At 37.2% G+C, this 16,450-nt stretch overlaps 1 protein-coding gene across 2 annotated transcripts in view; it reads right to left on the bottom strand.

Annotated features, from left to right (window-relative positions):
- Positions 1 to 9,355: 9,355 nt before the first annotated feature.
- LOC136285076 (dynein axonemal assembly factor 11-like) overlaps positions 9,356 to 16,450 on the bottom strand; it is a 49,935-nt gene continuing 42,840 nt past the window's right edge. For both annotated transcript variants that reach the window (XM_066175764.1, XM_066175754.1), the window contains one exon: positions 9,356 to 9,894. In XM_066175764.1, coding sequence (XP_066031861.1) covers positions 9,708 to 9,894 — 187 coding nt within the window. In that variant the 3' untranslated portion in view covers positions 9,356 to 9,707. The remainder of the gene's footprint in view (positions 9,895 to 16,450) is intronic.

The raw sequence follows: 16,450 nt of genomic DNA, 5'->3' as shown, positions 1-16,450 counted from the left end.
AAGTGACACGGACAAAAATGCTTGAAGCGTTTTTTGCACTTAGTGCCTTTGACATCTTGGCACGTTCTGCTTTCTCCTCAACTCCAGTCCAGAAGAAGGGAAGACACTCTCTCCTCTGCCTTATCTACAAGTGGTGGTGTCTTTTTTCATCCCATCTGCCTTCGTGGGAAATAAATCTTATCCATTTATCTCATCTGACTTGATAAATGCTGCATGGAAAGTAAGAAAGTATTTTGTGTTTTTTGAAGACATGTTCTTGAAATTCTTGCGTTTTGTTTTGTGAGCAGTCCCTGCCCAGCATAAACCAGAAATTCTCCTGTATTCTACTTTCTGTTTATTTCCACAGATACAAACCAAGTTTTTACGCAAGAACTGGGGAGTTCAAGTTTAAACTTCTCCTAGGAAATGACTAAAGGTAGGATCTGATCACTTAATGAAAAAGCGGAAAATCACTGCCCTCCAAAGGCATCTCAGATTAGATACTAAATATGGAAGCAATTGAAATGACTGGTCATTTGAAAGTTTTACTGTCAATATTTCAACTCAAATAGAAATACTTCTACTGAGCATTTGGAAAAGGATGTTCTAGTTGATATAAGGCATTCATTTTTTCAGAAAGTTTTTGACAAGTTTGAAAGATTAGGAAAAGGAACTAAGCTGTCATGGCATAAAAAGGAAGGCCAGTTCAAGGATAAAGAATTTCTTAAAGACGGGAAAGAGAGTAAAAATAAAGAGTTTTCACAATGGAGGATTATCTGTGGATCCCTAAAGAGACCTGAGCTCAAAGTTGAGCTCCTCAACATCTTCTCAAACAGTCCAGAAAAAGAGATGAACAATGAGATGACAGTATTTGCCAAAATAAATGCTGAGGTGATAAAATGGCTTGCAGGAATCATATCTCAAACTGCCTGAGAAGAGGACAAAATTGTCAGAAAATCCCAAGGAGTTTAGTGACTGAAGGAAAAAATAGCTCAATATTTCTAAATACAAAGGGGAAAATAACTCTACCTAAACCAACTTGATCTGTCAGTATGTAGTGGCAGGATCTTGCCTAGCTAATGAAACTCAGGAAATAAAATTTGAGCTCCCTGTAGACAGTTTTATAAATATGTGGGCACAGTGCTTGACAGTATTCAAAAGATAAGAGACCATTAGCAATCTGTTGGAAAGTGAGAGAAAACATGGTGCTGTTGTAAAACCACAGGGCAAACACTTTGATTTTGCCCCACTCTGTCCTGGATGTAACAGAAGTAGAAAAGGTTCTGAAGAAAACAACAGGATGAATCAAAGGAACTGGGAATCCCCAAGGATATGTTGATAGGCTTAAAATAAACTAAGGCAAATATTTACAGGATGCATAATTAAAGCACAAAGCTTGTAGCCACAGGATAAAGGATGGAGGCTTATAAGCATAGTTAGTGTGAAATAACAGCAACGCAGATTCATTCACAGAGGAGAGATCCATCAAAGATTAATTGCATGTCAGCCCCCTAGGTCAGACTTTCCTATAGCTGCTGACTGTCTGAGATAGTATCAGGGAAAGATCACTCTTTTCAAAATTTCTTATACAGAACAGGGTCAAGTCTTCCCAGCAGGAAATACAAAATTGAATTTTGCCTCTCCCAAAATGAGGGGAAGGGGATGGACTAGGTTGGAGTGTGCAAGAGAGCCTGCCTGTTTCAAGGGTTAGCAGGTGTGATGGGGCAGTCACACAGTTACTCACTGTATTTGCTGGTCTAGTAATGTCCTGCTTGAACTGAGGCACATCTTGGGCTAATTTGGCTTCTGACTTGGCTTCATCTGGTGTTGCCTACTGCTGTGGGCAATGGCGTAAAAAATTTATTGGTGAATTTGTGCCTCCTGCCCTCAAGTGATAGGCTTCTGAATTATATCCTCATCTCTGCCACTGCTGGATCAAGTGACCGAGGCATATCACTTTACCCAAAATTCTTCCTATGGTCACCCATAAGATGAGCATATCTTTTCCCAGTTTTGACTCATAGTTCACCAGTAATTTTAGCATCAATTAAACTGAAATTGGGAAGCTTTCAGGGTCCCTTAGGAAGTGAGTAGAGAGTAGATAAAACGGTACAGCTCAGACTTCCTGGGAAACTGTGGGATATGATGTATGAGGTCCTGAAGTAAGGCAACTGTGGATCTGAGCGCTGGGAATTTCTTATTACAAAGGCATTTTTCCTTAAGTGACTCATCCTAACAATAAACCATGCTAGATGCAGAATTTAAGAGTTTGTACATCAAGCTGTTTACTCAAATTCCTTTAGCAAAAGGAAATGGTGAGAGCTCCTATGAACTCTAACCAAGAACTCTAAGATCAGCACGAAAGACACAAACCAGCACCATATTCTCATGGAACACTGGCCTGCACATGGACTGGTGGAGTCTGTAGTTTTGAAGTAGGTTTTCTGCTTGTCTCCATTTATTGTTCCCTTCTTTGCAATGTCAGGGAACAGATTCTTAGAACCACCTGAACAAACCTACTGTGTCATGCCCCAGAATGGGCAAGGAGGTACAAAAGTAGTGAGAACAATGTGCAGAACAAGAAATGGGGAGATCATTTGTAATTGTGTTCACACATACATGTCCCCTCCTTGGACAGATTGAACAATACCTTGGGTCCTCTTTTCCAATCTGAGTAAAGATCCAGGTCAAAGAATAAAGTCTTACAACCAAAGGGAACCTGGAACCTCAGTCTGTCTGACCAAACTATGCATTTTTCTTTCTAATTCAAGATCCCAGTGATAAATTCAAGATCTGATATTTCAAGAGCTATCAGTTGCTGAAACTAATTTCACAGCTCATTTAATAGGCAGGCTTCTCTGTCTCTAACCACATGTAGTAATTTTCTTTAATTCAGATATATCCAGTAATAGAATCTCTCCTACTTGCATCCCGAGCTGATTTAAATGGTCATTTTTGCCAGCTGTCCTTGAATCTTCTACATTGAATCCTGAATTAATACAAGGGGAAAGAAAAAAGAGCTTCTTTGTCTACCAAAAGAACATGAACTAGATTTGAGGTTTTCAATGATGTGATAGCAAGTTTGAGCTGACCCAGACAAATTAATTTGTCTGGATAACTGTGCCTTCCATGCCATACATTTCTCAACTACTTATGAGCAAATATTAGACTGAGTAATCCCTTTGAAACATGCATTAAAAAGCTTCCCATAGTCATTAAACCCTTTCATTGCCTCATTAATTCTAGCAGTATAATCTGTTTTTGATTAACCAGGTTGTTAAGCAACCAGTGTCAAACACTGATAAAGAGGGAGAATTTGCTTTACAGATCACAGACATGTAATTATGTATCTCAACACAGCTGATAGTGTGAGAAATTACCTTCAGCCCCACAGAACCCCCCCAGCACATTAGCACCACATAATCTGACGACAACCTCACAACCATAGGTACGTATTAACATGTCACAGGAGTCTTTGATACTTCACTACCTCTTTGAGAATGTTCAGACTGAAACTTAAGTTTTGTAGGATAGAAACTGAAAAAGTTTAATTGCTTTATTTAAGATACTCTAGACCTATATTGGAGGCACACTTGGAAAAGTTTTAAGAACATTTGACAGTAACTTAGTTTCATACATGAATTCCCAGATTGAGCTAAACTGTAAGCATAAATTTAAAAAGGCTCTCATTTTTATTTAGCATATTGAAACATAATTTTAGTGAGATGAATATAGCTTCTACTACAGACATAAGGAAGGGTGACACTTAAGCATTTAAATAGCTGAAGCTCTAACTAGATACTGAGCATAAGTACACATAAGGAAGTTCTGAAAATGGTGCAAGATATCAGCATCTTTACATATTCAGAAATATCGTACAGAGTATAAGGTTCATGGAAATTTAAAAAACTTAGTGAAAAAAAATGGACTTGATTCCCTAAGAGGATTTCCACTGCAGAATGGAGTTTGGTGCAGAAAAAGCAGACAGCTTGGATTTCTTCTGGAACTGATGTCATGCTTCACTTCAGCTATACTTCATAGGTGACTGATAAATCTCCGTGGATGTTTTCCCTCTGAAAATTTTACATTGATAACGCACTTTCAATTAAAAATGGAAGCATATTGGAACGTTATTATCAATCTCAGTGAAATCTTTAATTAAAAAGTCTGATGGCTGCCTGCCTTGTTGCAAAACCAGAGGAGCCAACTCTAATTTATGTACACTGTCAAACAGGCATAATTATGCTGCTGGTAGACTTGCAGATGGTAAGCAGTGAGAGAACAAAAACAAGGGTCAAAACATAACCACAGGTCACATCTTTTTAGCCAAATGTTCACCAGTCAACTCTTCTATATCCATGTTTCCTATCAGATTTCTGAGGAGAAAGATGCTTTTTGTTTAGAGCTGAGGAGTTTTTAAGTGCTTCTCTTCATATGATACATGCTGTAACTTCTGAGATCTTTTTTTGCCCAGACATTCAGGCTGTACTACACTTAGAGTTGTATTTCCAGTAACAGAAGTATAACCTCCAGTGTGGACCTGGTTATTATGAGTTTCCTATGCATCATGCTAGAAAAGCTGTAGTCAAATAACAGAAAAGTGCCTTATAAGTTAAGACACCTCCATATAGTGCCCTGTATGAGAAAAGCAACACTTTGTGCAGACCTGAACACATCCAAGGGGACAAACAGTTATGCTAACACCTATACAAAGGAGAGGGCTGGTTCTGTACTATCCCATCTCCTTAGGGGAATGGGCTTTTGACTCTTGATCCTTGGCCAATTCCCACCACATCAGGGCTTCTCTATGAGGAACTGTAAAGTTTCTTTAAATGGATCTGGCTCACATTTCTGTGCCCTGTGTAAGGGAGTGGTTGCTGTTGTCTGTAAGGAAGGGTTTGGAAGGCAGAAGAAATGATGCCCAGACTGTCTAATGTGATTTTCTTGCTTCCTAGCCCCTTCTAATGTCTGTGTTCTATAATTATCTCAGGTAATCCATGGTGATTCTGAAACCAACACAGTAAGCAGTCTCCAGAACTGAGGTACTCTGTGGCTCTCACAGTGCTTTTACTGTGACATGTTTGATGCAGGAACAATTCGTACAAAACCTATCTCAGAGAGATCCCACCTGATTATTAGATAGTTCCAGTGCACAACTGTGCAACCAAGAACAGCACTTATGCCGCTAATAATATCTTTTATGATTTCTGCTTTTAAAAAAGTAAAACATGAACTGTCACTCTGAGTAAGCGGAGTTTTCTAAATTATGTCATATCTTTTGTCCCTGTTAATTCATATGCTGTTTTCTTAGATTTCAGCTTCACTGAGCTTTCAGTGTGCCTGGGTGTATCAGAGGTGGAAGGAGAAAACTTGTTCTGTCAGTATTGCTCAGGTGCTGCAAATGAGAACAATAAGCTTCAGCACACTGCAGATGACTCTGTGACAGAAGAAATAAGTTTATTCACAAATGAATTGCAATGAAACTGTGAATAGGTGGTGCCCAATGACAGAACCAGAGACGGTGGGCACAGGCTGAACACAGGAGATCCCTCTGAACATCAGGAAACACTTTTTTTTTACTGTGAGGGTGACCAGGTGCCTGCACAGGTCACCCAGGGAAGTTGTGAATTCTCCATCGCTGGAGGTATTCTAAAGCCATCTGCATGTGGTCCTGGACAACTGGCTCCAGTTTAAACAGTGAAGCTGGACCAGATGATCACCACAGGCCCCTTCTGACCTTGGACATTCCATGATGCTATGGTTCAGTTTGGGTGAAATTACCCAATCCAGCACTGACAGCAAACACCTGGTCTTTAGCAACTGTTCAGAAAATAACTAATGCTCAGGCCCCCTATGGCTTTCTTCCACATTCATTAACCAGTAAGAAAGGTATTTGCTACTCACCAGTTTCCTCTTATGGGAATTATCATTTGAAACCTGCAGTGGGACAGCATATTTTGCATGTCCAGTACTGTTACCCATACATAATATGGGTACTGAGTATATCCAGAAATCTATTTAGTACTAAAAAACCTTTTGGTAGTTTTGAACCAAGTTTGCTATTTTATTGCACATTGTTCTGCACTACAACTCTAATTGGAAGTGCAGGATAGCTTTATCCTGTCATATTCTAACAGATTCCCTTCCCCTTTTCTTTTTTTGACCAAGATGAATCAATTCGGTGCTGGAGGGAGCCAGACACTTTCTGTTTTGTACATCAGCAGAACTCTCATTCTGATGGCAAATCCAAAACTTACATCCCAACCCAAATTTAGTACAAGAGGAAGATTTTGTGGCAAATCCAAGGGCATTCCTGAACTGTTACATCTTTTCTCTCAGAACTGCTAGAATTTGTCATTAACCCCATCCATCTCCTGTCTACTGGATGATGAGTAAATCCATCAACTGCATACTGCTAAAATTCATCCAGTCATCTAGTTAGAGGTGAAATATCACAACACATACTCAGTGCTTTCTGAAATTTTAATCTACTTAACCCAATTACATAGAAAGAGATAATGCTGTATGTACAACTGCTGAGTCTGCAGTGGCAGAATGAGGCAAGTGGCCAATCAAAAAGCAGCACTTTCTTGTCTCCTCTAAGAAAGAGAATTGGGTTCCAGATGCTCAATGGCTTTGATCAGCGTCCATGTCCTTAACTGGGGAAGACAATGCTGGAGTTTCTTTCCTCAGTCTTCCTTTTTCTGGTGGGGGCTCTGACAATCTTTCATTCCTTTTGTTATCTTTTAATTTTCTCTACACAGGGGATATTTTGTCTATGGTGGCTGCTGTCGCCCTGATTTTTAGCCTTCTGATTGTTTTACAATCTTGTATTGTTCTCAGGATTTTAACATAAACAAAGTAGATTCTTTTCACATTCCTCTCTGTGATGGACTGCTGGTTTGACCACTGGGATCAGAGAGGTGTTCCTCTCGTCCCCCAGTCCTTGACCAAATCCCAAAAACTATTTAAGTTGAAATTCCCCAAATAAAGGCCCTTCTTTTCTTGCTCTCAACCTGACGGGTGAGTGTTGTTCTTTTGTGTCCTGATGGCAACAGGCTGCATGTCCTTTATCCTCTTTTGTCTTTTTTTCTCAAAATTGCATTACAGTAATCAGTAATTTTGTTAGGTGTTTTTATGTTTTTGTGGTGTCATCTTCTGCTCGTGTACTTCGTTTCTCTGTGATCAACCTCTGCTTGTGTTCTCCATGGACCATACACTGTTGAGAGGTTTATTGAAGATGATTCCCAAAATATACTCCATTTTCAGGCTGGATCCCAAGATTATGTTACCACATGAAACAACACTTTCTTCAGTAGCTCCAAGAATGTTTTGGTACCTGCTATTAATTTTCGCATAAAGTGTAATTGTAGCTCAATACATTTTTTATTTTTCCCCCCCAAAACAGAGAAAAATCTATTCACAATGAAACTAGATGAAAAAGAGAACTGAGTTGTAATGGAGAAAGATGGAATCATGTTATCCTTTAGTTTGACATTAGACATTAATTTTTATAGCTCTCTCTTTATGAAAAAATAACCATACCTGACCAGGCAGCATGGATGCTTCTGTTTTTCACAATTTTCTGAAACTCTCGACAGGTTCATCCATATTGGCTGAAGGTTGGAAAGTTCTATTGTCCCTATAAGATTTTCAGAAATAAGCAATGAAGAAAAAGAGGAAAGCCTGTAAAAGGTTCACCTCTTAGAAACATCAGGAAATCCTCACAGCAATCAATGAAATTACAGGAAATTAAAAAAAAAAATTGGATCTGCTGCCAAAATTTACTGATTTTTATCTTCAAAAAAGTGGTGGAGCCTTTTCACCTATCCCAAAGTCAGCAAAATTCTTACTTCTGAAACAAAAGGAAGTGGACTTGAAAGGAATAAAAACATAAATTTTCCATCTGACTGCTACAAACTACATTATCTGTTGCCTGTTTTCCTCCTAGGGCTGCACAGTTCCATGAAACAGCACCAACTTTTAGGACTCCTGGGCTCTCCCTGGGCTGCAAGGGAGTCTCTGTTCCACAGGGAGTCTCTGGGACTGCCAGGAGGGACCCCTTCTCTGAGCCTGCAGTTCCCCTTGGGGTCCCTCCTGAGCTCCTCCTCCTGTCCTGCTGCCACCTTTGGCCCTTGCTGGACGGAACCTGTTTGTCCCCAAGATGCTGCAGCCCCATTGCCACCCCTGGGGCAGGGACACCCTGTGCAATCTCAAATACAGAACCTTGATGTGAAATCCAGAAAATGATCCATGCTCACCCTATGGATATTACTGCTCAGTGAGATCAAGAGATAAAATTTAATATGTATTTTCCACAGTTAGCTGGCAAGGTTAGACATTTCTAGTGAATTGGGACATATTGTAAAAGCAGTTGCTGTTTTTATACTCCATTAACCAGAGCAGAGCTGATTAAATATTTTCCAGGGCTCAGAGGCTTATATCATTAAAGAATTTATTCTGGAGTTGGAAAAATTGAATCACTGCAAAAGAAAAATCCAAGATGATATGACAGTCCATCAGATGATACACAAATTGAACTTTGGTTTATGTCTTTGAGATATATAAATTTTCAGCTTTTAGTATATCCAGCATTAGTATGAAACTTCATTTTTTTTACCCTATATCCATTTCAAATTGCAACCAAAGAAAATGCATTGGTTCAAGCCATCAGTCTAAGTTGATGGATATTTTTTGCTTCTCTTCAGTGCACTTTAAGATAGACTATTTATCTTCATCTTACATTAAACATCTGTGAAGAACTATCAAGCACTTTAGAGTGGCTAAAAATTCCCAGAATTCAATGGGAATATTTTCATTCAAACTGCAGAGGCTTTTGCACAATGTTTTTCACAATTAGTGATACAGCACTTTCAAAGGCTGTGTTATGAATGTGACAATGTGCTGAGGATAATGTGGGCACTATCTGAACTTAAACAGTGGTTCAGTTATAACTGAAATTTATTAATATTCTATCTTAAGGATGAAAACAAGTTTTAACCAGAAAATATTATTTGATTCTTCCTGACTTTGCTTGCTCTTAACTAAAAGCAAATGCTGAATAGAATCTGAAGCATTTTCTCTTCCAGATGAAGCCTTCCATTACAAACAATTACAAATGCATAAGGAAGGTAATGTAGGTCACTCAACTTATTTTTTTCTTGAAGTTTTTCTTTATTCTCTCCCAAAATCTTCAAGGAGTGCCATTGTTAGGCAAGTTCTAGAATCCAGGAGCTGTGCATTATGCTGGAGTTTCACTGACGAATGGTTGATTACAGCAATATCTCTCACTCTAACCATACCCTTTTCTCCTACTGTTGCCTGTCATGAAAATGAAAACACTGAAGGAATACACAGAGATTTTTCATATCCTTAGTTTAATGAGAAAAGTCATAAATCTTGTTACAAGTGCTTTCTTCATTCCTTTTCTCTTTTTCTCCAGTAATGTGTCATCTCTCAGCCCAGACAGTAAACTGAAGAAATGACAATCTCTGATTTAAGACCCCTATTCTAATTTCAGAGTTACTAAGTAAACAATCTAGGAAAAATAATTTATATAGCAATATACTAACAGAAAATGCAGCAGAAAACAGCCGCATAAAAAAAGTTATTGATAGGAAATGTAATGATATTGCCAACTTCAGCTCTATTTTATTTTATTTACACATAGGGTCATGAATTCAACACAAGCATTCATGCTGTTTATAGAGGGGATATTTAAGAATGTTTCAAATTAAGGGAGGAACATCTTCATTATTTTCAAAATCAACACAGCTCTTCTTAACATCTGTAACCTTCTGTGGTTGGAGCTTTATTGGTCCCTGTCCAGTTTGTTCCTTTTCTTGGATTATCTTTGTCACATCAGGGAATGAATATTTACTAGGATCCACTTCTAACTTCTCAACTTGTCCACTCCTGAGGCAAGAGGGAAATAGATGGAAAAAAACTTAATTTCAGTGTCAAATATAACAGAATTCTTTGAATTTATTATGTAATCTCTGGTTCTATTTGGGTACCTGCTTATAAACACATTGACTTTGGAATGAGGGTTGTTACTGAGTCCAATTAAACCAGGGTTAAGAGATCTTGAAACTTGAGAATTGATTGCTAAATAAAAACCCTAAGTGTAAACACATGAAAGTAATACAAATTCTCTAAGATTCTGTACAAAAGAATCCTTAGTCTCCAGACGTCAAAAGTTAATTTTAGATAGCTGTAATTCCCTTTATATCAGAATATGGTGACTGCTGGTATCACAGTACAAATGGTTGGCTTTTGATATAAGATCATTTTTTTAAATCCAATTGTTTTTTAATTTTTTTTTCTGTTTCTCTTTACACAGTTCCTTCCCACTGACTGTCTATTAATTTCTAGGTGACAGGTCCATCTTTGGAAAACAGAAATACTTTTATTTATATAGAAAATACAATTGTAGGAACTTGTCTGTCTTGATCAGCTGATTTTTATATTTTGGCAACATGAATCATCACCATGTTTTTATTATGAAAAAAAATTAAATAAATTATAAGAAAAGTCAAAGTTTTAACACAATTTTCAGATTCTATTGCTGTTAAGGATACTCCTTCAGATGACACTTAGAAATGTGTAATGGCCACTCATTAAGGTAACCTATCCATGTCACATGATGATCAAAGATTTGAAACATACTCTCTGTCTTTCCGCATTTAATCTCATTGTTATTTTCTAATAGAGGAGCTCAGTGATTAAATGGAAAAAATCTAACCTGCTTTCATGCAATTTTTAACTGTTTACATGAAAAAAAGGCAAAATGGAAATTTAATTGTACAATTATGTTTAATGTCTTCGAATTACAACATGATTTGTAAATCTTCATACTCCATTTTATACTGAGTCACAGTTCCCAGCTCAGTATTGGAAAAGACAGTGCCTCACTCTTCAGATGTGAGAAAACTGTGTTTATCCAGGAGATCAGAAAGGCTCCTTAGAAATAGAACAAACAAGGGGGAGGAAAAGTCACTGCATGACAGAATGCATTTCATGGATGACAACACAGGAAATTAAAATTTGTACATAAAGTACAATAAAAGATTTAAAACTGAAAATACACCATATTTAGTTGTTAAAACAGCTAAAGAGATTCTGCCAATGCTTCTTCATCAAGGCTCTGGGAGATGTGAGCAGGACTCCCAGCCCTCTCCTGTGTCAGGGTCCCTGTCCCACTGCAGGAGAGGCGCAGAGGGGCTCATGGGAGAGGAGAGTTTCTCCTCTGCTCCTGTGCTATGCTGAGGAAAGCAGGAGTTCCAGAAGAGGCAGTCACCAGCCTAACCGCCTCTTTCAGCTCTGTGCCACTAGATTTTTCTTGTAGTGAAAGAATAATTTGATCATTTTTTTCTGAGCAGAAAACAGCCAGAGAAGCTGACTGCTTTAATAACCTGCATAAATCTTTTCCAAATAGTGGCATAAGCAAAAATTACTCGGAGTAGAATTTTATGGGTAATGAAAACAAACACAAGAAAAGTCTTATTTCTTTACCCTGAACAGTCTTTAATTTATAAAGCTAGATTTTTTTTCTGATATTGCACTATACTATTTAAAGAAACATATAAGTGTTCACTTTGTGGCAACATTCTGTAAAATGTTCATCCCCCAAAAGTAAAGGGCATTTTTGTTTCCTGTGCCATTTATGAAATGGGCTGTGACCTGGAATCACTTTATCTGCAGCTGTAGGTGAGATCACAAAGAGAGCAGACCCATAAACTAATAATTTACCACTAATCTGAGCCACCTCAGAAAAAGCTAAAAAATCATAAACATGAGAATAAATTAGCCTTAGCTTGTGCTTCCATCACGTGCTAGAAAAGAATTTCCTTAATTTGAAGTATTTCAATTAGCAGTGGGATCTCACATTTGTTCATCAGCTCCAAAATTGTACAAATTGTAATTCATAAAAACACAATAATGGAGTTTCAATATCTTATTACTTGAATATCTTATTAGTAGAATCCAGTACTCCAGAAATAAATTAACAGTGAGTGTCATAAGTAAGAATCCACACTGACAAGCTGTGAAAAGGTTATTGCATCAGCCATTCCCAAATCTGCAACCACACACGTAATCTCAAAGTATGTTGGCAACAGGCAACAGGTAAGACTGAGAATCAAGCACAAGTAAATTTTTCCAGAGAGGAAGAGAGTTTTCATATACCTACAAGAACATGATCAAACATTCTATACTTGTTTAGTAAAGCTTCACAGTGGTATCCCAGCTACCATGATACAATTGGCTGACAGCAAGACTCTCTTAGGCTGAAATCAGTGCAGTTACAACACAGATCCACTGTTCTCTTCACGCAATCTATGCAAAAGAGGCTGGGTATTGATGAGGTCAAGGGTAACCACCTGATCATTTTTTGAAGAAAGAACAGGGTTTTTTTCCATGTAATTCCACCTAGCAGAATAAAAAATCATCTTGTTGCTGAAGGTCTTCCATGGACAATGGTAAAACAGCTGTTATGGAAACAAAAATATTCCTTGAAGGACCAGCTAGAGAACATATCTGAAAATCTCAGTGTTTGCAAACTGAGATTTTCAAGTTCAGGTCTAAAAATAGATAGAAGTTCACAGTTTTTTGGCACTGCTACCTGCTGCTGAGTGCTCTCTACCTAAAAAATTATGGTCAAACACTAAAGCACCACCCAAAAATAAATTAAATTCTTTATTTCTTCCTGACCCCTTCTTACCCTTTGAAAGGCGATTTCTACCTCCACACAGTTTGGCTAGGCTTTTAAAGAATACAATTAGAAGATTCCACAATAAAGAAAGTTATGCATAACTCTAGCAGCCTGCTGAACAATCTGGTGTGTGACACATGGCATATCTGATAATCTGGTATTTCTAGATAATTTACACTTTTATTTATACGGTCTTTAATCTCTGTACTTGATATTTAAATTATTAGACAGTTACAATTCCCTGTGTCAACTTCTGAATTTCAATAAAATTTAGATTGCTAGAGATTTCTCATATCTTTGATGCAGAATATATAAACACATTATTGACATGTGATTGAAAGTTTCGTTTCTGATATCAGGATATCTAAAGATATTTAAGAGTCATAACCAATCACTTTGAAGAGGCACTTTTTCAAAACTTTTAACATTGTGAATGAAAGAGGACAAAAATCATTATCACCCTAGACAAAGTACTAATAAATCCTTTTATTGAATAAGAAAATAGAGTGATTCCAGTATATGAAATTACATCTTATTTGAGAGTTTAGAGAAAGAAAATCTTTATTTAGGTATGCTAAAAACTGATGGCGAATGGGGGACACTTGTCATACTCTGGTCTCAATTTTTGAAAATATAAGCCTAGAAAAAATCTAGTAGGTAATCTAAGCAAATAATTATACTTTTTTTAAGTACCCAGAAAATTAATTCCTCTTTCATTGTGTAAGAGACCTTTTAAATCTCTGTATATGTGTGCAATCTGAAATGAAGCTGTAACTGGAGTCTACAGAATCGGTGGGAAGACATGAACACTGACAGAATCAAATGCATTTCTCAGGGACAAAACAAGAGTGAAGAATAACTAAAAAATCAACAGTAAATGTTCTGATAAATAAAAGGCTAGTGATATCTAGGCTGTTCTTTCTAAAAGACAAATGTATTTCACAAATAGGATTCATCAGACTGAGAATGTATATACTACTAGTGTCCATGTTTCTAAAAGTTAGAAAATCATGGCCACTGTGACATTTTCAACTTCACTGTTCCATCCCTTTCCTTCTTTTGAACAATCACTTCAAGATACTAAATTTTAACCTGACCTTGTCTGCAAGCAAGAAATATGCTCCAATACCTATAATAAGCAAACTGACTCTGAATTTCTACATGTGGCTATAATGTCATCTTATTTTCTCTCCTTTCACTGTTAAATTTGTCAGCCAAACTTGAAACCCTTAAACACTTGGGAAACATATACTGAAAACACACTTTATTCTAACAAAGTTTTTTCGAAGTTTTGGAATGTTAGAAAGCAACTTGTAAGCCCATCTTGGCCCTCAGACTTTGTCCTTGTCCCATAGGAACAACCAAAGATAGCTTCAGACTGCAGTGATCAGGAACTAACTGTTCTCTTGAGAATGCTTCTTCCAGAAGGGCATGTTTCTGAAGCCTGCTTACTTTTATTACAGTTAATTATTATCAGATGCTAGTGTGCAAATTAATTTTCAAATCACTTCTGAGGCACCCCACCTTTTGTTCTCTTCATTAGTCAAATGATGGATATGTACACCCTCTACTTTGATTAGCTCCAGGCCTCTATGAGAATACAAATGACTCAATACTTCGAGATTAATTTGAGTAAAAAACACTTTTAACATGTTGCTTAGTCATATCTGACTACACTTTCTGGTTAAGAAGCCAATTGAATTACAGTTCCTCTGATTCCTCCTTTCCCATACAATATTACTTGCATTCTAAAAGTTCTCAATGTCTTCATGACAGCTAGCAAACTTCACTGCCAGAAAATATTAATTCTGCAAACTACTCAACTCTCAAGACTTGTGAACTAATCCCAGGTATTTATCAAAGGCATTACATCTCAATAGAACTGATAACTGACTTGTCATTTGTGATCTTTGCACATATTTACTCATCTGTCATTCAGGACACTCTTCAGATGCACTTGGCTTTCTTCACGTTGAAGTGTTTGTGCTTGGTTTAGACACTGAGAATTTAGGTTCTGAAAGATCACATAAATCCTCTTGCAGTTCTTTCAGATCAGTTTGTCTGCAATACCATTCAGTTTCTGACCTCACTTACCTCCCCTTCCCAGTCCTGAGGAAATGACTCATTTTGTTCTACTGTATTTCTCTTGGAGAAATACGTGTAGTTCTCTCCCTTCCAACTCATCACATCCCTCTGTGTAAGCTGTAGGAATTTAAGACTGGGAGAAACTGTGGAAAGGCAGTATTCTGACACTTCACAGGGACTGCTTCAAGAATTCAAATTAGAACTTCTCACTCCCAAAGAAAGATTCTTACTCTTACATCTACAATTTTCCCCACAAATATCTTCTTTGCCTCTTCTCCACCAAAAGGAACCAAGCTAAATCAGGGTCATTCAGTAAAACAGAGCTTTGCAGTATGTTTCATCTTCAGCAACTCATCTCAAGTGAGATAGTAGTAGAGAAGTTTTGAAATAATCAGTCCTTTATTCTTTATTTGTTAATAAGCAAAGAAGAGCTCAACTAAAACCAAAGATTTCTCCAAGAAAAGTAAGGTAATGCTTGTTTATCACTGAAACTGCAAACCATAAAAGAAGCTCTGTTAATGAGTCTTATCATGGCATTTGCTAGAAAAAGATTGTAATTAAAATCCAATACAGTAATTAATAACATTCAAGTTTTCTCAGTATCAAGTTCAATATAACTTATGGGCAATTTTTGGCATTTATGGGTTCACCAGCAGACAGAGGTGGACTACCCAGCATAATATTTTTCTTTTTTTTCTCCTTAAGAATCCAGGCAAAAAAAACCCCCAAACCAAACAAAACAAAACAAACTACCAAAACATTATTCACTGCCACTAAGAACTGATTCCAGTAGAATGTATGTCAGATTTCCAACCTAATGTATGACATGGTATTCTCTAGAGCCCATGCTGGCTTGGTTACCCAGTGCATTCCTGCATAGCTAAGAGGGGAAAAGACATTTAGGGCAGTCAGACTTGAAATGCCTGAACTACAGAGGTAGAAATCACCTCTACCTTACATTCCTTACTTCAATATAAAAGGTGGGTATATATCAGAAGTAACTGAATAGTTTTTAATTCTGCAGAAATTGCCACTCCATTCCTTTGCCTCTTCAAATGAAACTCTTCTCTGGCTACATTTCTCAACCTCTCCATGTAAAAAGATCTGCAGTAATAAAAAACAAGACAAAAGCAAAAGAAGAAAACTCTAAAAAAAAAGAGAAAAAAGTTGTATTCCTATGAATATTTCATTACTGGAGGAATACAAATGTGTGTATATTTACATTTAGAGACATTTTGATTTTTATTTTATTTTTTTCTTTTCCAACCCACAAAAGGAAGACTAGTCTAAGGTATGAGACAAGGATTGCTAACTTTATGTAACTGTTACTCTTAAGATTTTCAGTGCAATTTCAGAAAAGTCAGTTTCTATCTGCCTCTGAATTTCCTCTGCACAGCTGTGGAGAACTCAACTTTGGTATCTTACAGATGAACCGTGAGGCCAGTTCCAGTAAGAAATGGCACACTCAGCTACTGCATTAATAGAGGCTTTGTAAATAGAGTAGATCAGTCTGTCAAATTCCACAGAAACTTGCCTCTTTGAAGGCTCCAAATACAGTTTCATATATAGTCACAGAAGAAATCTCTCATACATGGCAGAAGTAATGACAGTATCATCATATAATCTAGCTAACAAGAGTTAAAGAGATTTAAAGCTCTGCATTACAGTTTGGCA

This window comes from Chamaea fasciata, unplaced genomic scaffold (genome assembly GCF_029207755.1).
Source record: "Chamaea fasciata isolate MVZ Bird 193981 ecotype frontalis unplaced genomic scaffold, bChaFas1.0.hap1 SCAF_1, whole genome shotgun sequence".
In the NCBI taxonomy this organism is placed as follows: domain Eukaryota; kingdom Metazoa; phylum Chordata; class Aves; order Passeriformes; family Sylviidae; genus Chamaea; species Chamaea fasciata.
This window is presented reverse-complemented; position numbering and strand designations above follow the sequence as displayed.